A 22,500-nucleotide genomic window follows, 5' to 3' on the forward strand; every position below is an offset into this window, starting at 1 on the left:
TATAAGTTCATTTGATTCATCGAGTCCTACACTGGAACAAATGAGCCTAACAAACTGACCTGAGCACTCCCAACTGAGTGTTGGTAGAGCATTGCACTGGCATCGCAGAGGTTATGGGTTTGAATCCCTTTGGAGCAACCTCAATTTTTGTGTCTATAAGAACAATTAAATTGTCCATATAAGTGTGAGGATCTCTTCCCTCTTTTGTCTAAAGATTTTTCTGTTTGTAACTTTGCAAAATGAGGGGTAGTCTATGAACCGGGTCCAAGAAGGGATCCATGGACCGAGTCCACAGAGGTGGTCCATGTTTTGTATACGTCCCCTTTTGTTTATTTTCCTTATATTTACTTCGCTGCAGCACAAGTACTGGGACACAATGTCTTAAATTAACGGTAATAGTAAATTGAAAACCAAATTAGAAATTAATGATAATGATCATGTTGGATTCTCAGACGGTCACTTATGTTATGGAAAGAGTGTGTGACAAGAGTGACCTGGAACGTCTGAGAAATCAGGCTACCAAGACCAAAGCCCATGAAGGAAGTGGAAGGGAGGGGGGGGGGGGTTACTTCCAGAAAAATTGGGTGGGGGTCTGCGGCAGGCTTCCTGAAACCCTTACCCTATTTCAGACCAAAATCTGTGATTTTCCTTACCCTATTTCAGACCTGACCCTTGAATCAATACCTTGTATCAGACCTGTCTTATAATCAGTTCCCTAGGTCTGACCAGTCTTAGACTCAATGTTTATACGCTTTTATTAAGTAGGATACACGATTGGCGTAAGCATTTGGAAATGGTCTTAAGAAGACCATAAGACAATAAGACTTATTGTCTAATGACGGCGGGTCTAAAACACAGGTCACTTGTTGCAGGTCGTTGTTTTACCTTTGTTAAAGTGACCCAAAACCCTCAATTTGACTAACCCTAGGCCTAAAAACCCTAATTAGGCCTAGGGTTAGCCACATTGCGGGCAAAAAGTTAAAACAATGACCTGCAACGACTGACCTGTGGAATGTGACCTGTGATTTAGACCCGCCGGTCTAATGATGAAGAAGTTGCTTCGTCTAAAAAACATACCCAATTCAAGACAAGAGTGCACAAACCATACCCTATTTCAGACCAAAACGGCTAAAAAACCATACCCTTTGGCGCCGCACATAACCTATATAGCCCCCCGACCCCCCTCCGGTGACCCACGTGAAAAATCGTAGATCGCCAAATTAATCATTCGGAATCCTACGTACCCATCCTGTAATGAATCTGTCCTCTGTTGTAAAGAGGCACGGCAAATTTATTATCCAGCATGATAGCTTCAGTAAAATCGTTTACGGCTCCGTAGAAATCAACTTGCAAATATTTTAAATGCCCTCTGTCATTCCACACGCGTGCTAAGAAGCTTTTCAATGACCCCTGTTCTTCTTGAATGTCCTTTGCGAGTTCTATTACCTTATTTAGTTCCATCATAGCATCATCGAAGCATTTTTGAGCCTGAAATTCCTTCGCTCGATCATAAACGGCACGAAAATTGTCCGCCATATTAGAAGCCGAGTGAAAACTGGGAATGAATGAGTAAATTGAATACGTTGTGGTTTCCGCCATTTTTCAAAACTTGTTTTCTACTGATCGCAGGTAATGCACGGTATTGATCTCTGATGTTCGCCATGGAGGTCCAAGAAACGACAGATGAGATCATAACAGTTCTGTCGAATGCTGAAGACGAGGAAATGCTGGAAAAGGTGGCGCAAGTTTTTGATAAAGTCAACGAAACACGCTTGCATGAAGAAGATAACACCAACAATACGCTTCTACAGCTGAGAAAATTACTGACTGAGCAAGAAGAGAAAATTAAGTCTCTAAAACTCGAGGGAGGTTCAAATCAGATGGATAGTCTTCAGGCTGAGAAGAAGACAGCGACCCAATTTATTGAAAAGCTGCAAGGTGATGTAAACGCTTTCGAAGCGAATATCGCAGAAAAAGAGAATGAAATAAAAGAGCTGAAAGTTCGAGCCGCAGAGGAGAAGGAAAATCTAGAGGAGATACTTCCACAAAAGAAGTACATTTTTAACTTATATACCAACCTGAGTCATATCAGGTGGGATTATGAATGCGAAGAAGATCAAGTGAAAGGATTTATTGCAACTTTGAGTGACGTGAAACCATTTTGTTTAAGCAAAAGCGAGAAGTCTTCTTTTGAAATTGCCAACTGTCTTTGGGATCTTATGGATGACTGAGGGGCGTTGTGTCAGGCGAATGTTGGACTGTTCCTGGCTCTCCCGCAAGAAATTTAGTCTTGGACTGTTATACCCTCCGTTAGAAAGTTTTCTTGACCTTACTGCACCTTAATAGGCCCTTTGCATGACCGTGACGTGTCACGCTGTCAATCACAAAAAAATGGTCGTGGTACAAAATAGATGCCAGAAATGGAAAGAGCGTGATAAAATTAGTAAGAAGGTCCATTTTGAAGCCAATGACATTTAAAGGCCCACCTTCGCCCAAAAGTCATTGCGGTGGTTTGTTTCTGTTTTTCACTTGTCCAAATACGTAATGTGATTGGCTAAAGGCACTCAGGTGAATCACGAGGGAAACAACATGTCAGATATTTAGGTAATTTTGTGTTACACGAAATTCAGTCACGGTGCGCAACTTTTGGGCGAATGTGGGCCTTTCAGTGCGTGATTTTAGAGCAGTTTGAAATTTTGAAAAATGTAACAGAATTCTGTCTGCTGGCAGCTATTTTCCATATAAATCTCAGTAAATTTTTTAAGCATTAAAAATCACTGTAAAATCTCCCTAAATGTCAGTGGCCCCAAAATTGACTTTAAAAACAAATTGCGATTTTGAGACGGCAATACCACATTATATTGACGGCTAGTTGGGAGAAAATATATTCCGTATTGGGCGGAGTTGCCCAATACGGAATATATTTTCTCCCAATGCGGTCAATATAATGTGGTATTGCCATCTCAAAATCGCAATTTGTTTTGTATCGCGATCCATCATTTATAAGGATAAATAAAACTGTAAACTAATCAACCCGCGCCTGATCGAAATTTCAATTCTTTCTACTTGCGAAACGTATTTGTTTGCGTACGTCAGCAACCCAATTCAGTGCAAGTGAGATGGCAATTCCACGAAATATTGACGGCTCGTGCATAGTCAAAACTATAAGAAGATCGCGATACTTTTACTAATTTACTGATCGGTGAAAGGAAAAAAATTTGTCCTTGATCACTGGCACCTGCGAGAATACCTGTGTTTGTGGTTTTAGTGGTCATACTGTAACTATTTCTAGTAAAGTCAGTGTTAAGAGACCTATATACAAAAATCATTGCTTTTAGATCACAGTAAAAGGTAACGATGACTTGTGACATTTACAATGACTTGTGAACAAGGAAGCTGGGGCTTGTCAACAAGCCCCCTAACATCTTTGTTAACACCTAACCCTAACACCTAACCCTAACATCTAACCCTAACACCTAACCCTAACATCTTTGTTAACACCATGTTCTAATTTAAGTCATATCTACTTTGGCCAACCCTGGCATACTATTATTGAAAACAAAGAGCAAAGGAGAAAGCATTAATCCGCTTGAAGCAAGTCACTTTCCACAAGATTATAGAGGTAAAATGATTGGCAAAAACTGCAGTCCAAGTTGGACTCTCCTTATGTAATCAGCCCAAACAAACAATACTACCGGTAGATAGTATACAGTAAATTTCATTTTGGTCATGTGCAATACAGCTGCATTGTGTCACTGAAAGTAAGAAACTATTTTGTTGTAAAGTGGAATGTTCCTCTAGGATTTTCTTGGACACAAGCAGTTAGCCACCATTTTTTTTGATACACATATTTGGCAGCTATGACGTGCAAAATAATAGTTTAGAGGTTAGGTTCTTTCCCCTTAAAGTTTGTCCTTTTACCTTGGGACATGCTTGATGATACCACTGTCAAAATTCATTGTCATTGCATTAATCAAGGAGATTTAATAATTTTGGTGTATGTGTGTCTAGCAGTGAGAGTTCAAAGAAGATCTTGAAATATGGTAAGAACATCAACCACACTCACTGAAGAACTTTGTTCCCAATAGTGGTCTACGTTTTCAAAATTATGTATCTGAGCCATCCAATACTTAGTAATTTCTTCATCTGTTCTCACTAGTGTTAGTAATGCCTTTTTTGTGTGTACATACATACATACATACATACTTTATTGCAACTCCCTAAAAAGGGTTTTTCAGTTACAAGTACCATTGATAGTAAACTTTTTTCGAATTATTGGCTAAAAATTCTTGTGAAAGTAATCTTGGCCATTCCTATGTACTGGTACTTCCTCAGATTAGATGTAGTTAAGCAATAAAGGACGTTTTCCGTGTTTCCATTGTAGAATTTCATTACAGTACAGTATTTATAAATCTTGCACGTTCTCATGTCTGCATTAGTTCTTAAAATGTCTGGCATCTACAAGAAGCCATCTTCCCACCAGCTATTGTTTTTCACGCATTTGTTAAGTGAATTCATTTTATTTCTGCATCAAAATTAAAGTTAAGTCTAGAAAATGTATTGCAGTATTACTTTTTGTAGTGTAACCTGGGAGAGTGCTTTTTTGGTTATGGGCCTCAATTAAAAATAACATTCTGCTTACCCATCTACCGAAAATTAACGACAAGTTTGCTAAGTAAAAGTTGTGAGAAAAAAATAAATAAATAAATAAAATTTGACGACTCGGGGTTACTTCCGGGATGTCTTCATTTCTAAGACCCAATCTCTTGCATGATTCGAAAAGTAGCGGCTACTAAGTTCCTAAGACCCGGGCCTGAAACATCAATGCAACAAAATGGTGAACGTCACGAAAGGTGTTTTAGTTGAATGGTAAGTTCTTCAACTCCTTTGGGAGATTAATTAAATATTTAACGTATTGCAAATATAGCAGCATCATATTTTTAGGCAGGCAGCCCTCCGCCACTATTCTTGGTTTTCTCGTGACGACATTAAAATTAAAAATAAAGAATTATTAATCCTATTGAGATTTTAGTTTTGTTAGTTAATAGAACAGCTTAAGACTTATCTTTTCACAAATTTTCAGTTTGATAGGGTTTTTCGTCTTGTGATAAAGCAAGGTTGAATTTCTAAGCCTTTGCGTGACTTAAAATGGCGGCCGAGAGTGCGGTCACGTGGGTTAAAATAAATGACCTACTAGCAGCCGCTGAGATTTCGCAATCTGAACAGTCCTTGAATGAGAATAAGTACTCATGTAGATGTTTATGAGCCCTCAGAAGACGGCTACAGGCTGTTAATAGCAAAACTCTATGACATCGCAGTTGCCCCAAGCTCAGTGTGAGGGAATGCCAACTGAAGTATAAGGATCTGTATTGGTATCCTGATAAAAGACCTGAAAAGATAATTTTACGACAACATTCTCAATTAAAAAGCATAACCTTGTTGCCATTGTGGGTTGCTACCTTCCTGTGTGCTTTTTTTCCGGATTCAACGCGAATAAAGTCATTATCAGTTCCCTGGTTGTCAACGGCTATAGTAAAATACCAAGGCTGAACACTCAATTCTCACGAGCCTGCCAAATTGAGTCAAATATTTGTGGTTAAAATGTTCCCATGGTTAAAATTCCACCGGAGCATTCAAGGGCAGAGGTTTTTCTTTCATTTCAATCCGTTAACCACGCAATTGAAGCTCTGTCGGCTATGTCAGGTGGCTGCTAGTGTCCCAAACGAATTGATAAAACGATGAAAAAGAGCCTGTTTCATACTCAACACCAGACAGCAACCGTTGAGTTTCTGCTTGGTTACGAGTCTTTCTTTGGGGCTTGGTAGCAAGTCTTTGTTTGTCTTTGTTTGTAGTCCCTGATGACATTACCAAACAAAGACAAATAAAGACTTGTTACCAAGCCACAAACAAAGACTCAGACACTAATAATTATTGAATAGCATTTCGACAACCTGAGCAGAAGTCACCTTCAGTCACCTTCAGTCACCTTCTTGACAGGTGGGACACAGATCGCATTCCAGGTCACTGCTCCACTGATGAACAACTACGCCAAAAGTTTCCCCTAGACCTGAAACAACATTTTTGTAGAAGGATTGGTGTTAGGAGACAATCTTGGTGTTGTTTATTAGTCTGTGGCACAGTGACCTGTACACTGACTTGTGACCTGTGATCTGACAGTGTGTTTTAGACCCACCTCATTTCAACTCTGAAGATGACTTCCTCTCAGTTTGTAGAAACATCAGTCAGTATCATCCTAAACATGCATGTAAAGTCCTTCTCAGGATTACATTGTCAAGTCTTTTGAATGATTAGTATAAGTTAATAGTAAATGATTTCTCATTTGTTCGCAGTGATCCGGCCGTCAAGCAGTTCCTTCTCCATCTTGATGAGAAAGTAATTTTGGGCAAAAAGTTTGTGATTGATGATTTGGATGAGACTCACCTGTTTGTCTCAGCAGAAATTGTTGCAGTTCTCCAAGAGAAAGTTTGGGAAATCATGGATAACAACTCTTTCAACATTACCCAAAGCAACTGATGAACAATCTTCTTTGTGAGAAGATAGACTGATATTCGAGGCATTTTATTTTCACTTGGTCTTTCAACTCAGTCTGAATTGTATAAAATACCAGAATTTTTGGCCATTGGACATAATCAAACAACTTTGAATACCTACAGACTCCAATGAAGATGAAAACTGATCAGTCAAAAATGAGCAGGCTCATGCCTGAAAATTGTTGACGTTGGGAGTTGAACAATGTTGCATTTTATTTTGTAAAAGTCTAAAATGATTTGTAGAAATTATTGAATATCTGCATTCTTTAAAAGCTCTGTGAACTTATTAAATATAACATTTTGCTGAAGTCAGTATTTCAGAATTTTAGATTCCTCATGCTGTCAAAACTATTCGGATCAATACAAATTCCTTTGTTGTCGAATCTGAGATGAGAAATATCTTACAGTCAATTAAGCTATATCATGTGTGACCAGTAGTTTTGAAATTTGAACTGAGTATTCAAATCTGTGTTCAGTTTTGAACTTTGCTCTTGAGATTCTGAATTCCCTGGAATACTTCCTTGATATATAAAAAATAATTAGATATTCTACTTTCATTTTATTATAAATACTTAGATAAACGGTTTCTGTTCAAACCTTGGAAGCCCTTAAAGAGGAATTCGAACGTAAATTTCAGTCTTGTGGATACTGGTCATGCGTGACATAGCTTGACGGTAAACCTTTTTGCCTAAAACGGCCCTCACTGACAAGGAATATCATCTCATGCACGACAGTCCGGGTAAAATCCCTGGGTGTTATTAGGGTGTTATTGTTGGTTAGCAGCAGGGAAAAAGTTCAAGCATTATTAAATGTCACAAAACACGGTATGACCTTTAAAGAATTGAAAGGATAAGAATGGCTAGAATAAAAATTAGGATTGTTGAGAACAGGTTTTTTCTTAGGGTACTCTGGTTTTCCCCTGTCCTCAAAAACCAACCTATGATTTTGATGTGATTTGATGTGATTTGATTTCTGTCTGGTGTCCTGAGCCGAGCGCTAAGTACACTTGACAGTCAAATAAAGTTCATTATCGCCATCATGAATAAGACCTGATTGCCAGTGGAAACAACTGAGGAGACAACATGATCTCTCCCACTTCCTTTCCCCTCCCCTTCCTGATGAGGGTGAACCTTCAGTCCAACGCAACGAACTAACTTCAAAGCCCTGATCAGGTGTTGCGGTATTAGTTATTTCATATTCAGCCTGGGTATTTTTATTGGATAAACAGTAAATACTCAAGTAAGCAATAGTCTCTCCACTTTCATCGTATTGAATAATAACTGTATGTCCCCTTTAAACCATTGACCCTTGGGAGTGAGACTTTATAGATTTTACTCTGTGTAATGCCGAACAATTTTAGTTGTCAATGGGGGATGGCTCTAGATTAAGGGATTCTTTCATTCTATGATGAAAATCTGTCTGCGTTTTACACTGACCGTTAAAACAACTGCTTTTTAACCCATTGACGGTCGCGTAGGAGACATACATGTAATAGATTTTGCTCTGTCTGATGCCAGATGATTTACTCATCAATGGGGGGTAATTCTGGAGTCAATGTTAACAACGTTAACGGTCTATATCCACTCAAAACTATATGTGCCCTATCATTAAATTAAGGTTGCGTTCGATTGACCGTATTCCAGAATGGGAAGGGCAACCCTAAAACCTGGAATCCGGAATCCGGAATCACAGTACAATACAGAGAGTAAAAACTATATCCTAGACATTCATAAAAGCTAACCTTAGGCCTAATTAGGCCTAAAAACGTTTGTTAGGCCTAAGGTTAGCTTTTATGAATGTTTAGGATAGTCTTTACTCTCTGTATTGTACTGTGATTCCGGATTCCGGATTCCGGATTCCGGGTTTTTAGGGTTGCCCGAATGGGAATACATAGAATAGAAGTTAGAAATCCTTTGTTTTTATGAAGATTCGATTAAAATTGTCAAACACCTGCAAAAATGCTATTTTAAACATATCTTCATTGTCCTTGTTTCATCTAAATGCCGTATCGTTTTATTAATCATCACTACACATATTCTTATTCCAGAATTGGGTCAATCGAACGCACCCTTAATTAATTAATCTTGCTTGTTTACTGCAGTTGATAGTAACAAATGCTGCATGTTCGTGCTTCAAATACCTACCATTCTACAGCACCAGTATTTCTTTAGAAACTAATGACATTAAGTAATAATTCATGAGAATTCATTTCATTTTATTTGTCACTGGTCGCAGTACCCTTTGCATTAATTATTTTAAAATTAGCAGAATCTGACCTTGCTTTTTTAAATTTACTGCACTTTCAGAGGAAATAGGACTTCATGTTATGGAGTACCTACTAGGGGAGGACTCCATCAATTGTGCCCTGTTGAGGTCCTACATTTCTGCGAGTATGTACCACTCTGACCATGGATATTTTAATTTATTGTCACCATTAATGTAATCCTTTGAAACTGTTCATAATTTATGGGTTGGGGGAGCTATGGGGATTTGGAGGGGGGAGGGGGGGGGGTTTAATTTTCATGCAAAAAAAATTTAGGGGGCCCATCAAAATACCATTGGTGCACTATTTGGGGAGGAGGGGGGGGGGGGGGACATTAAAAACTTACTTAAATAATCCGTTCGGTATTTTAACGAATAAACTTTGGGGCCACTTAAAGAAGATACTGATAAATTCTGAGTGCTTTCGACCTTTAATAGGCCTTTAGAAACTGAAATAGGAACACTAGACTACCCTACACACTCAGATTTTTATAAGATTTGTGTATATACCTATGAAAAAAATTAGTGAATCCATGACATGAGGCCCTGCCATGAGGCCAGGATCGGTATCTCGCATTTCAGTGGTGCAACAATTTAGTTTTAATATTATCGGGGAATTGTTCTAATTCCCTGTCCTAAAATGAATATTCATATTATATTTGATGATCAATGAAAGAAAAAGACGTATTCAAAAAAACATTTTAAAATTGGATTTTACACCGGGCCCCAGATTCCTACGTAACTAGCTCCGTTTGTTGCGTAATCGATGTCACGCACGCGCAAATGTAGATTCTACACGAGGTTGCGTAGAGATACATGAATATCCTCATGTGAGCGAAGTTTATTTCGTTTGCCTTAAATTTTACTCTTCTGTTCGATTTTAAAACACTGGTAATGGACTTACGAAGTAGCGGAGAGGATTACTCAATGCAAGACCCGAGCATGGTGTCTTCAGGTAAGATTATGTCGTCCTGCACTTTCGTACGTACGTGGACGATCGCCGGTCGAAAAATATTACTGGTGAGGTCGATCTGATATCTGTCAAATAATTTTGTACAAAACATAGTTTTTGAAGGGATCGATTGCTCAAACTGGATTAAGGATGATAAGAAGTGTTTACTTTCCGTTTTACACAAATTTGAGCAATCGTTGGCTGGGAATTTGTGTAAATAGGTGAATAAAACATACCTTATAGTAGCTTATGATTACTTCAGCATACTTGGAAAAAGAACCGAGTCCCTAAAGAAAGGGGTCAAAATCATCTTTTTGACCTTACAATTCATTAGTTGCTTTAACCATTTCCACTGTTAGGTAAAAAGGCCTGGTCAATGTGGTGCATGATAATCCTAGTTTGGGAGGCTGCTTCTGTTGTCATCAGCAATCATCATCTGTCAACTATCATGCAGGCCCCAGTTGTTCAAACGATGGATAGCGCGATCCACTGGATAAATCACTAGCAAAACCAATTGAGTTATCCAGTGGATAGCGATTTATCTGGCAGATAGTGCTATTCATGGTTTGAACAACTGGGGTCAGATGGCCTCACTATTCGCATAATACACCGATCAACTCGAATCTTCAACAATTCCCCCCCCTCCCACCTCCTGAGCAAAGCCCGGGCATTTGAGCTTTTGAAGATTGGATCGTTCAAATTCTTTCCCCCTCGAGCCAAAATGGTGTTCAAATGCCCTACCCTATCGTCGGATTTGTCTGTCATACCCAGGGATCTATATTCATTTTTTATCAAAGTTGTCTGCCAGGCAAGTACGTCTTATGATAAACTTGGTGGGACAAATTTTGAGTTGCCCAGGAAAAATGCGTATGTACAGAAAATGGTCGATAAAATCACTTGTAACTTGAGCATTTGCATTAATTTTACAATCTCGTCAGAAATTACGAATTTTGACTCCAGAGTATTATGTTATTTGCACCGTGGGAACCTGATTTACAGTGGTCTATATCTGCCACAACAAAACGCACTTGAATGTGGCTTACAAATTTACTATTTTAAGACCCAAAGTTTTGATGCTCCTGTGTAAGTGTATTCCTTTTGAATGCTACCAAGATTTAGTGTCTTTCCTGTTCGTAAGCAGCACGTTCTGTTTCTTTTGTTTTCCTTTTTGCTGGAGGTGGCGAAACACCTTGTAACTAAAGCCACATTATCAGCTGAGACCACCAGTCGCCCTTTGCTCTTTGTTAAACGACTTGCAGACAACCATGCCAGCAGTAAGATACTTGAAAATTGAGCTTGCAATTGTTTCATGGAAAATACCGCGTGGTCAAAGATGGCCTGCAGGGATCGTGTTAACGCAGAAATCGTGCATTTTTACGCAAATAAAATCCAAAAAATGCATCATCGAAATTTTAATGCGTCCCAGGACGCAAGGCACTGACTTAAATAACTCACACAACTTGCTTTGATTTGTCAGTATATTCTGTTGTTTGTAAAACTGTTGGAGCGATCTGTGATCATAATTGAAGTTCTAAGAAATGGGGTTTAAAACATCTAAAAAGGTTAAAACTAAATTTTCGACCGCCTTCTGCGGTCTTCTTCAGAGGAATGTACTCTGCAAGTCACTGAATGCAACTATATACCAAAAGACGTCACTGTTCGTTGCTCCTAAGGGAGGAAACCAGTGATGCGTAAAGCCTTGGAAAGGGTGCTCTTTCAGTTCTTGTCCAGGAATGAATGTAACGGCTCTAGAAAAAGCCTTTGTCGGCCGGTCCTATGCATATGCGTCAATATTAATTCCAAGTTGGTTACTCTCTTTTTCTCATAATTTAAAACATACTCTTTTTCTCGCAGAGGGTCACCAAGATTTTGGGACCCCCAAAAAATGCTTGGGACCCCAATTTGGCCAAACATGCGGGTCCCAGGACCCGGATTGAAAAATCCTAGTGCCATCCCTGGCCTGACGGCTTGAGATTTAAGCTGCATGTTTATTTCTTATTTTCTGGAAGTTTCCATTGAACGGAAAGCAATCAGAACGAAAATACATTCTTAATTATAACATTTGGTGGCATTCACGGAAAGACATCAAAATTATTAAAACTTCGCGAGTCTTTATACTCGTCTGGACGGGTTTTAAGTCGTCTGGGAGGACCGGACCACTGCAAATGTGGATCCCTGCATACCCTACTGAAGAACATACATACATACTTTATTTTAAAAAACACAGTAAAATCTTCTCCTGTTGAAGTTTCGATTTGATCGGCGCATAATACAAGCAGTTAATGATAGATTACATGTATGATTCTGTAAGCTTCTAATGCTGGTTTCTGTCGTCTGAAAATGTTGAGAACAAAATTAATAATTTTTATTGTCGTGCAAGTGGCCCGAAGAAGGAAACTTTCAGCAACTTTCTTAAGAATTTTGAACTTGTTCAGAGTGACTGACAGTTGACAGTAGTCACTAAAGGTGCTTTTGCACTTGACAATTTTTCCTACAACTTGTCTGGCAATTATGTGACAAAAAAAGTTTTCAAATTTCAAAACAAGTTGCTTAATGGGTTTTACACTTTACAACGTTTCATGCAACTTGTCTCGTTCTTGATGATCGCATGAGGCAAATGCAAGAAATAAATGTGCTGCAAACCGTTGCAACACAAGTCGCAGGACATGTTAAACTACCCAATGCTTTCCAGAAAAATTAGTTTCAATTTTGCGTGAAGAGTTTTGGAAAGTAGAGTTAAATTGTTGTATTATTGCGTTTGACGTGAGAAGGCAATTTCTAATCTTGTGTATCCTGTTCATAGGGTTAGCTTTGGGAAGTTTTGTTTTTCGTTTATCTGATTTTTCAGTGCCATCTTGAATTATGTCATACAGGCATGCGCATCTTGGTTTTGATTCATCATATACGCAAATAACGATTGCACCTCATGATTGTTTGAACTGCTGCAGAATTTTGGCAAGGGACATCTTTTAGTAATATTCTCTCAGGCATTCAACATTTCCCAATTTTCACGAATTTCGTTTTTGTGAAGTTATCACATCTTTACTCCAAACTTTCCATACTACAAGCCTCAGTTATTGATACTTTTGATAGACGTTCTTTAACACGAATGCATCATCTTCATGGGATCTCGGCTCTTCTAGTGATTCCAACCTCCAAAGTTCTCCCAGTGAACACAGTTCATAATTAATGATTGTTTCTAGTTTTTATCATAATATGGAATGTGCATTACTGACAGTACAGTTACATGTACTGCAGTAAACATTACAAGGTCTACAAATGTATGCAATCAAACTAACTTTTTCTTTTCTCTTTTTTTTTCAGTTAATAGAGGATCATTGTCACCATACCTCAACATTGATCCAACATATTTAAATCAGGTATTGAAAATCATGAAAATAACTTTTATTTTGGGCCATTTGTAATTTGGTGGATGTGATTCATAAGAATTTTCTTTCTACATAATGTTATTTATTTTGCCTTCAAGGGAGGAGCAGAGTTTGTTTTCCCCACCGACAGTAAAAAGAAGAGAAGTTGGGGTGAACGGATGTTTTCAGGAATTGGAACATCATATATGTGTGGTAGGTGAGCCTGCTTGTTTTGCGGCCATCATGAAAAAGCCCTCAATATATAAAATTGCCCTCACATTGCTGTGCAATGTTTGGCTATAATGAATTAGCCTGGCCATTTTCAACTCAGACAAGTTTTGGATTTCACAGTCCGCCATTACTCACTTTCAAAACTGACCGATTGGACCTTAGAGAGTTGGATCCAGGGAAAAGTGACGTCAAAGGCTCACTTTGACGCCTGAACCAGTCAAAACCGGCCAGACTTGGTATTTTACTCTGTCTTTAGAACGCCAGGGTATTTTACTCTGTCTAACGCCAGACGATTTTACTCATCAATGCGGAACCGCCAGGAGTCAATGGGTTAATCACTCATGTCCCCCCCAGTAAAATTTCAGCCTGTGAATGGAGCTTGTTATTATTATGCAAAATGCGAGTTTAAAAGACTGAAACCCCAAAACTCCCAGGTTGCATAATTATTAATTCTGGGACGTACACGCAAAATTATGCATTATTATTATTAGTGAGCCTTTGACATCATTTTCTTCTCGCTACAGCTCTCTCAAGACTTTAAAGTTGGCAATGGCAAACCATGAAATAGGAAAATTCCGGTTAAAATAAACAGGTGTCTTTTTTGAAATCAAGGGTTAAAGCGTTGGTCACTTAGTGTTTACCGTAGTTAACATAGAAGGGATTTGAAATCCAAAGGAAATAAGAGTTCGCTTTTTGGTCACAGGGGCACTTTAAAGGGACGCTTCATGTTGGATGCCAAATAATGGGCATAATTATAATTACCTAATAATTACTTGCATTTCTAGACATAGAGGGTTTATCTTATTTTATTAAATTCTCAACCTGGGATAATGCATTTCGCATGCTCTGATTGGTTCACTCAATCTCGGTTATCAGCTCATATACCTTAGTTTGACCTTATATGGTAAATGATTGCGTTAAGCGTTGCTAAACTAATTTTGTTTTGGCTGGAAAGCGAAAATTCTCTTTGAATAAAGCCAAAAAAGAAAAAAATCTCTTTCTTGTGGAAAGTTTGGACCAAATCCGACGTTGAGAAGTATAGTACGTGAAAAGGCAAGGATTGTTTTTGTGATGAGCCTACATCTGTGTGACCATAAGGTATTACATGTACACAACATGGCATCGATTTCGCTTGGAATTTCTTGCTTTTTTCGTTCGTATTTCTTACTTCCAAATTTTGGAAGTTTAAGGAATTAATTTTAATAAAACAATTATTCCATTCGCGCTTGTTGGATATGAGACTGGTTATAGCCAACTCGGCGCTACGCGTCTCATTGGCTATTTATCGTCTCATATCCAACGCGCGCTCATGGAATAATTGTTAAGTAACTTATCTCATCTTATAAATAAAGTAGGTTATCGATAACCTCTGACCGGTCGGCATAGGTGGTTGAGCATAAACTACCATGTTGGATCAAACACTCAGGATCTTTAACCCACTGACATTCATTCATGGGTTGGGTGAGATCAATTGTGGCTGCCAGTGGCGCCTGTATATGATGATGTCTAATCGCAGCCATGGATTGATTACTTGTAAAGTGCATTTGAATACATATGTATGTAAACAGAAAAATGTTAAACATGGCTAAAAAAAATGGTTACAAAAAGGTTTTAAAAAGGTTTAAAATGCGACATTTCGACTTAACCTAAGTCATTATCAAGCAATGAAAATGAACTTGAATATATAATAAAATTAAAGCATGAAGTTATGCTGTTTATCCTAGAGATGCAATCAAGTAAAAAGCTTAGCTCAAATGGAGTTCTCTTAAGTATTGAGTGAAGGCTTGAGTTCCTTAATGAAAAACAGAACACAATTAAACTAAGTCAAACGGCATTTCCTAAGAATAGAGAAATGACTGCTTAAACCAGAGCAGTCATTTCTCTATTCTGTATAAACATGAACATTACATGTACCATTACTACTGCGCACCGGTGGCTAAGTTGGTTGAGCACCGGGCTGTCACGCGAGAGGTTGTGAGTTCAACTCCGGCCGGACCAACATTCAGGGTCTTTAAATAACTGAGGAGAAAGTGCTGCCTTTGTAATTACATCTGCAAATGGTTAGACTCTCTAGTCTTCTCGGATAAGGACGATAAGCCGGAGGTCCCGTCTCACAACCCTTCAATGTTCATAATCCTGTGGGACGTAAAAGAACCCACACACTTGTCGCAAAGAGTAGGGCATGTAGTTCCCGGTGTTGTGGTCTGTCTTCTGTGATGTATCATGGTAGGGAAGGCAAATGCTCAGAGATATTAGCTACACCAAGCTACTCTAAAAATCCGAGGGTAAATAAAGATATGTGATATGATGATATGATGATATTACCGGTAACAGTTTCACCCCTGAATCACACTCCCTTTGACAAGTAAAATCGTTTGGCATTAGACAGGATAAAATCTACTGGTGTTACTCTTAAAAAGGCATGGGTTAATGAAAATTGTCAATTTTTCATTAAAAAGGGTCACGTCCCCTTGATCGAGATTGAAAATCTCTTTACCTTCGAACAGGTTTGGCAGTTGGAGGAACGTGGGGTCTGTATGAGGGATTACGAAGCCCAGATGGGAAGACACTAAAGCTCAGAGTAAACAGGTACTAGATGAAAATATCTCTAATTAGACAGAGTAAACATTTTAATACTAAGTATGGCCGGTTCTGGCCAGCTTGGGATTCAAAAGGATTTGAAATCCGAAATGATCTCATCCTTTCTTTTAAGCAATGTTGTAGGCACCCATGCAACTTAGCTAACTTTATCTCTCATGAAAATGAGCATTGAAAGGGAAGGGTGTCTGACTACAACTGAGCTCTAAGGAGAGGATCATCTAATCAGGGGTAACTTTTTTTAGTGCTGAGAAATCCATAAGAATCCATGGGAACCTTATCCCAAGCAAGGAGATGGTCCTGCACCGGACAAAAGCAACCTCTTACTTGATTAATCAGTAGTCAAGCAATGGTGATCTGCGGTAACTGGAAGGTTGTGCGTGCATTATTGATCTTTCCTCATTGTGGGCCATTTTCATACTAAGGCTATAACCTACTTTGTGTCAAAATAGTCGAGATTATATGGAATGATGGTTTTAATTAATTTTCTGTTTTCTCCTAGTGTATTAAATGGATGCACAAGGAGAGGTCCTTCATTTGGGAACAGCTTAGGAGTTTTAGGTAAGGAGGAACTTAAGTTGTTGTTGGTTGTTGTGTTGGGAAACTTATGAGATTTGTTTTTCACTCTGCAGCCCTTATGTACTGCAGTCTGGACACACTGATTGGCAAGTTAAGAGGTGGTGAAGAGGATGAATATAATTCAGTGGGAGCAGCAACCTTAACTGGTATGATCTTCAAGTCGACAGCTGGATTGCGGCCCATTGCCATTGCAGGTGGCTTGGGTGCCGGTATTGCGACAGCTTATCACTTTGGAGAGAAGCTTTGGAACAGCAGGGGACATTCAATTTCAACACCCAATTGGGCATGAACTGCATTAATTAGTCAGATTAAAGGTCTTATAAATTATGCCATTCAAGCAACAAGCTAGCCTCACCTGCAGATATCCTCCCTTCAAGAAAAGCCAGAGGACAAGTGCATATTTTAAGGTCAAAGACACAGAGGTCATTTTGTTGAACAAAATGAATGAGAACATTAATCACGCCTTCAAAGTTTGAGAATTGAGGTTTTTGGGATTAAAATGTATTCGATTGAAGACAAACGTATGAATACATGTATAATATGTTTTATGTACTCTAATGTGCAAGATTGATCTTGGATGCAAAAATGTTATTACTGTAGAATTACTTGGAGTTATAAAAATTAAATTCTTGCCCAACCTTTTCTCTTCATTACAGTTGAGTGCCACCAATGTCATAGTTAATCGAGGGACTGGTTATGAAAAGCGAGAACAATGTTGTCGCAATTGATGTTGAATTGACCGTGGCCCTGCACAATGGTTTGCAAAAAAAAGATTTGATTGGTTATTTTCTCGAAAAAGGTGTGTTTTGTGCAGGGTCAAGGCCAAAGATATGGACAAAAACATGAAACAAATGAACTTGTCAAGTTTCATAACCATCTCCATGTATTAACTATGGTGCCAATCGAAAAATAATACTATAGGGTTAACATAGTCTTTGTTTTTATCATTATTTATTCTCTCTAGTCTTGCAGAAAAATTACTTTGTGAATGTGTGCTATGCGGATGTTAAAATAAACCATTGCTTTACACTTCTCTGCCACAGTATTATGCATACTAAAGATTTGTCCAGGGTTAACCCTGCACTTAATGAACAAATTCCACAAGTTGGTTAAAACCAGCGTAAAGGACTCATAACTTTGCAAAATACCAATAGGATTTTCAGAAAATAATTAAATTTATTTTATTTTATTTGGCACTGTTCAGGTTGAAGGAGGGTGTGGTGGGGGTATCCCCATGTAATGTTGTCCTTGGAATCTGGGATCAGAACCTTGCAGTGGAAGCATAGGGTGTCTTATGGCAAACCCAGAGGGTGCACCCACTGGCCAGGGTCCTTGGAAACGAGGTCCTCCAGATAAGGGCCTAAGAGGCTCACATGGAAGCATTCCTTGAAACTGTCTTATGTGTGGAGGTACAGGTGTCATATTCAATTGACCCCTAGGAGGTGGACCAGAGGGAGGAAACCTTCCAAAAGGTATCCCTCTTGGTGGTGCCACAGGTCCCATACCAGAGTGCTGTGTAGAAGTGAAATGGTCCATAAAAGGTCTCCCAACTGCTGGTGGGGCAAAGCTTGGTTTGTGCCAAGACATTGGTCCCCTTTGCATTGCTTCAGTGTTGTTAAATACAGAGTGCTGTGTTGAAGTGGAATGGTCCATAAAAGGTCTCCCAACTGCTTGTGGGGCAAAGCCAGGTTCATGCGAAGACATTGGTCCCTTTTGCATGGCTTCAGGGTTGTTAAACAATGTCTCTTGATTTGACGTCAGATCAAGATTAACAGGCTGATGTTTTGCTCGATTTTTCCAACTCCTTTTCCTGCTACCTAAAAAAAAAAAAAAAAATGAAAAAATTTAATTATGCATACAAGTAAGTAATGAAATTCTCTGGGATGATTCTCATTGTATAATGTGTCACACTTGCTTCCTTTGCATGGGCTGACAGAAATATTGGGTTTTGTGCCTGGGAAGATGAGCAAGACCTTAAAAGTGTCAATTACGTCAAAAACTCCTTTCTGCTAAACAATTCCCTGCACTTGTCACTTTTTAGAGGCTTCTAAAAGTGGAAAAATGGTTGCAATGTTGATCTGCAGCTGCACAAGGAAGGGGAATGGGCTTAATACTGGGTTGACGTCACAGACTGCTTTGCATTGTGATAGTTCTTTGAAAACAGGGATGCAAAGTAATTTTTGACATCATCCAGGTATCAAACCAATTCCCATTCATTGCTCAGTCATAGATCAAACTACAGCCATTTTCCCCGTCTTTCAAAGTGAATATAAAAAGTTAATCTTGTAAAACATTGTAAAAACAGCACAATATATTTTTGAGACCATTTCAGAGAATAAATAAAACAGAAAAGTTTGTTGAGGTGGAAGTCACTTTAAAGCTCTAGATAATTTAGCATCAATTCACAATTGTGATCAGCCCCTGCAAGTGCTTGAAATAAGAGGTCGTCCGCAACGGCCAGAAAGTTTACTGGGACACCAGTTTTTTGTAAAATGAAAAGCCTGGTTGTCCAAAGAAAAAAATCATGGATAACCCAGCCAAAAATAGAAAATGAATTACATGTTAAGGTTGAGATTTGCCGCAGCTGAGCATTTTCCTGTGTTTGAATATCTGTGGCTTTTACAACACATGGTCAGTTAGAAAAATGCAAGAGACAATATCACAAGCATGTAGGGGGTGATGGCTGAGATCAAAGACTCCATTTTGAAAATGCTAAAACTTAAACCCAGACTTCCACAAAACTTATAACTAAGGGATACTCAAGCTCCAGCACCATGCGATTGCATCTCAACACGGTGTGCATCATAAAGGGTTTCCTAAGGAGCAACCAAGCATTTATCAGGGCAACCAAAGTGACAGGTTTAGTTGCCTGGATTTTTTTAGAATTTTGAGGACTAGCCGCTATGTTTTTCAAATGAAACAAAACATTATTTGTGCTTGAATAGAGTTTAATTCCTGGAGGATTAAGGGGTAATTTTCTAAAGAGACTAGGGCAATAAGAGAAACACAAAAGTTTGGTTTTAAAAATGAATGGAATTGGTAAAGGTAAAGTAAAGTGCTTCTCAAGTCGAATATTTCTATCTATATTAATCTCCTCACCAAAAGCAAAAATGTCTTTCCATTCTTACCTCAAAATTTGGCTTTTTATCTTGTGGGCAAGATGTGCAAACTTATCAAAACTGGCAGTACTTTCGAGCTACGACCACAATGTGAGAAGCATGGGTCTATTCTCGATTTTATGTCAAATTGCTTTGCATTCCTGTTTTGAAAGAAATTGTGCATTGCAGAGCAGTTTGTAATGTAAAATCAAGAATAGACCCATGTCTCTTGCATCACGGTCGTGGGTCAAAATTACTGCAGCTAGTTCTGCCAAGTTTACGTGGCTTGCACAGCACAGAAATAGTGAAATTCTGGGTGAGTCAATGGTGACATACTTATGTTCAATTTGGATGGAGAGATTTAAAATTATTAGGAACAAAGAATATTAAGAGTTTAGGTGCACTTTAGGCAATTAAAAGAAAGATCTCAGAGTTGACATTTTGAGTGTTGTTAGTCCTTTGTGAAAACAAACTGGCTCTGATGAAAGGCTGATGCTCAAAAAGTCTGCTTACAAATCTTGTGTTCATGACTAATCCTTGAGGATCAGTTTGGGAACTAAAACGGTTGCCCTTTTTTGTTTTGGGACTCCAGCATGACTGCATGACAACAGGTGTATACTATCTCCTGAATGTACATGCATATCAACTGCAGCTGTTACACTCTTGGCTTTAAAATATAAAACATATACCACTCTCCTTTCCATTTGCAAACTCTTTTATCTTGTCACTACAAACCTTTCTGAGTTTCCTGGTGGACAGTTCCTCCACCCGCTTCATTCTTTTTTGGAGAAGAAGTATTCTCTGCCGACCCCCTTTTAGCCAGTCTGTTTGTGAAAAAAGGAGTGTTGAAAATGATATGATCAGTTGTTATTGAGGTGCAGTAGTATGGGATTTATTACTGCCATTATTGTTAGACTTGTCTTTGAACATTACTGCTTAATCCATTGACTCCTGGGAGAGAGACTTCAACACTTTCCCCTCTAAGAGTGACACTTACAGATTTTACTCAGACTCCTTAGGGGTGAAAGGGTTAAAAGTCAGACTGTCTAACACAAGTTTTACTTGTCAACTGTGGGCATCCTGGGGCACCTGCGGAGTGAATTCTCCCTCTTGCGAGAAATAACAAGTCTGTCGTGGTGTGTAACAACTTGATGACTCACCCGTGCAAGTTGGAGGGGGGGGGGGGGGGGGGGAAGCAGTGGTGTGTGATGACTGACTTTCCTCAGCAAGTCAGCAAGTTAAAGTGGTACTATGATCAAAAAATCATTTCCTTTTTTTCTTCATATTTTGAGAGCGTGTTCGCTTAACACCTAACTGGCAAAATTTTGAGCTTTGAGTTTTATCAAAAGGCTGTTTATTATGAGTGTAAGTTTTGGATTTCACGGTCCGCCATTACGCACGTTCAAAACTGGCCGATTGGACCTCAGAGGGTTGGATCTAGAGAAAATGATGTTATTTACTCACTAGCTTAAAATTTCAGCTTGTAAACACAATTTATTATAATTTTTATACGCCAAACACGGGTTTAAAGTCTGAAAGCCCGAAACTCCCGTGCTGCATATTAATTCAGCCACATACACACGCATTGCATTCTTAAACTAGTGATTCTTTGACGTCATTAATTTTTCCCCTCGACCCAGCTCTCTCAAGATTTTAAAGTTAGTAAAGGCGGACCAATAAATAAGAAAATTTCAGGTGTCTTTTTAAAATCAGAACTTAAAACTTGGGTGAGTTAGTGTTTACTTAACATAGTTTTGAAATCCCAAGAAAAAAAAAATTGAATATCAGAAAAGCAGGCAAAATAGTTGATTGGGAGACAGTGAGGAGCAAGTACGATGACATATAAACCAAAATGTGCAAAACCTTGCACGGCTCGGGTGTTTTCACGAGACCGTACACATAGTGGAACAGTGCCTGTCAAAAGGTTGATCTGCTTTTTTCAGGTCCCAAACTTGCACAGTCACTTAGCCATTTAAAAATTTGTCCAGTTCTACCGGCCCCGTGTGAACACAAGGTGGAACTGTACAAGTTCTTGTCCATGCACAAATTTGTTTGGATCCGTGTAAACAGGGTCTAAGGAGACTCGAAAGGGTTTTTAGCCGTGCACCCATACGTAACCTACACACGCCATAACTAAGAAACATATGCATCAGCCAAATGAATCAAATTTCAATCAAAACTTGTGCGCACAACGAACTGGAAGGGAAAATACAGTGTAAAATCGCGCAAACCAGAAACAAATTCTGCGAAAAAAAAATGTCTTTATCTCGAAATTTTGCTTGTTGACCAATCTTGATTTTTTGAATGCACATAATTATCCACAATGGCACTTCAAATACAAAAAGTTTTGGGGAAAGTTATCTAGTACAATTTTCTGTAAACTATAAAATGCCTTTTTCCGATGTATCTTAAATTCTACTGGATAACTTTTTGTCATACTGTCTAAGAATTTAGGGAGATTTCCAAAAAAGAAATAAAAACGGTAGGTCACCGATTTGGTTTTTCAGATAATTAATTTTTCAAAAACTGAAATTTAGAGGGCCTTTTTGTGGACCTGGCGTGTTGCCATGGTAACCGATATGACGTCATAAGTGCCCCTAAAGTATTACCCAACAATAGAGTTGCAAAGATATTTATACTTTGCCTACACTATGAAATATCCTTCTTTGGTATCTTTCATCATTTCACAAACACCACAGCAATGAAAAACCCTTTCGAGCCTCCTTAACCAGTACTGTTCATGGGAAGGTCAATGAAGTAGGGAAGTACATGTTCAAGGATTTGAACACTACCCCCTACCCAGTAGTCCAAAGCCATCTTGGGGCATCTGGTGAGCAGTTCAGTTTGATTTGACAACTGAC

At 38.7% G+C, this 22,500-nt stretch overlaps 3 protein-coding genes across 3 annotated transcripts in view; 2 read left to right on the forward strand and 1 right to left on the reverse strand.

Annotated features, from left to right (window-relative positions):
• The first annotated feature begins 1,497 nt into the window (after positions 1-1,497).
• Positions 1,498-3,311, forward strand: LOC138004055 (kinetochore protein Spc24-like). Its single transcript, XM_068850453.1, has one exon. The coding sequence runs from the start codon at positions 1,653-1,655 to the stop codon at positions 2,229-2,231; it is 579 nt and encodes a 192-aa protein (XP_068706554.1). The 5' UTR covers positions 1,498-1,652; the 3' UTR covers positions 2,232-3,311.
• Positions 3,312-9,600: 6,289 nt separating this feature from the next.
• LOC138004051 (uncharacterized) lies at positions 9,601-17,573 on the forward strand. The gene is made up of 6 exons (XM_068850445.1): positions 9,601-9,768; positions 13,090-13,145; positions 13,253-13,346; positions 15,872-15,953; positions 16,465-16,523; positions 16,595-17,573. Exons 1-6 carry the CDS (start codon positions 9,708-9,710, stop codon positions 16,828-16,830), a joined length of 588 nt encoding a protein of 195 aa, XP_068706546.1. The 5' UTR covers positions 9,601-9,707; the 3' UTR covers positions 16,831-17,573.
• Positions 17,574-17,713: 140 nt separating this feature from the next.
• The window catches only part of LOC138004050 (uncharacterized), a 17,347-nt gene continuing 12,560 nt past the window's right edge, over positions 17,714-22,500 (reverse strand). The window contains exons 8-9 of the mRNA XM_068850444.1: positions 20,375-20,463; positions 17,714-18,358 (exon numbers count right to left, since the gene is read on the reverse strand). Coding sequence (XP_068706545.1) covers positions 17,742-18,358; positions 20,375-20,463 — 706 coding nt within the window. The 3' untranslated portion in view covers positions 17,714-17,741. The remainder of the gene's footprint in view (positions 18,359-20,374; positions 20,464-22,500) is intronic.

The sequence above is a fragment of the Montipora foliosa genome, chromosome 5, assembly GCF_036669935.1.
Source record: "Montipora foliosa isolate CH-2021 chromosome 5, ASM3666993v2, whole genome shotgun sequence".
Classification (NCBI taxonomy): domain Eukaryota; kingdom Metazoa; phylum Cnidaria; class Anthozoa; order Scleractinia; family Acroporidae; genus Montipora; species Montipora foliosa.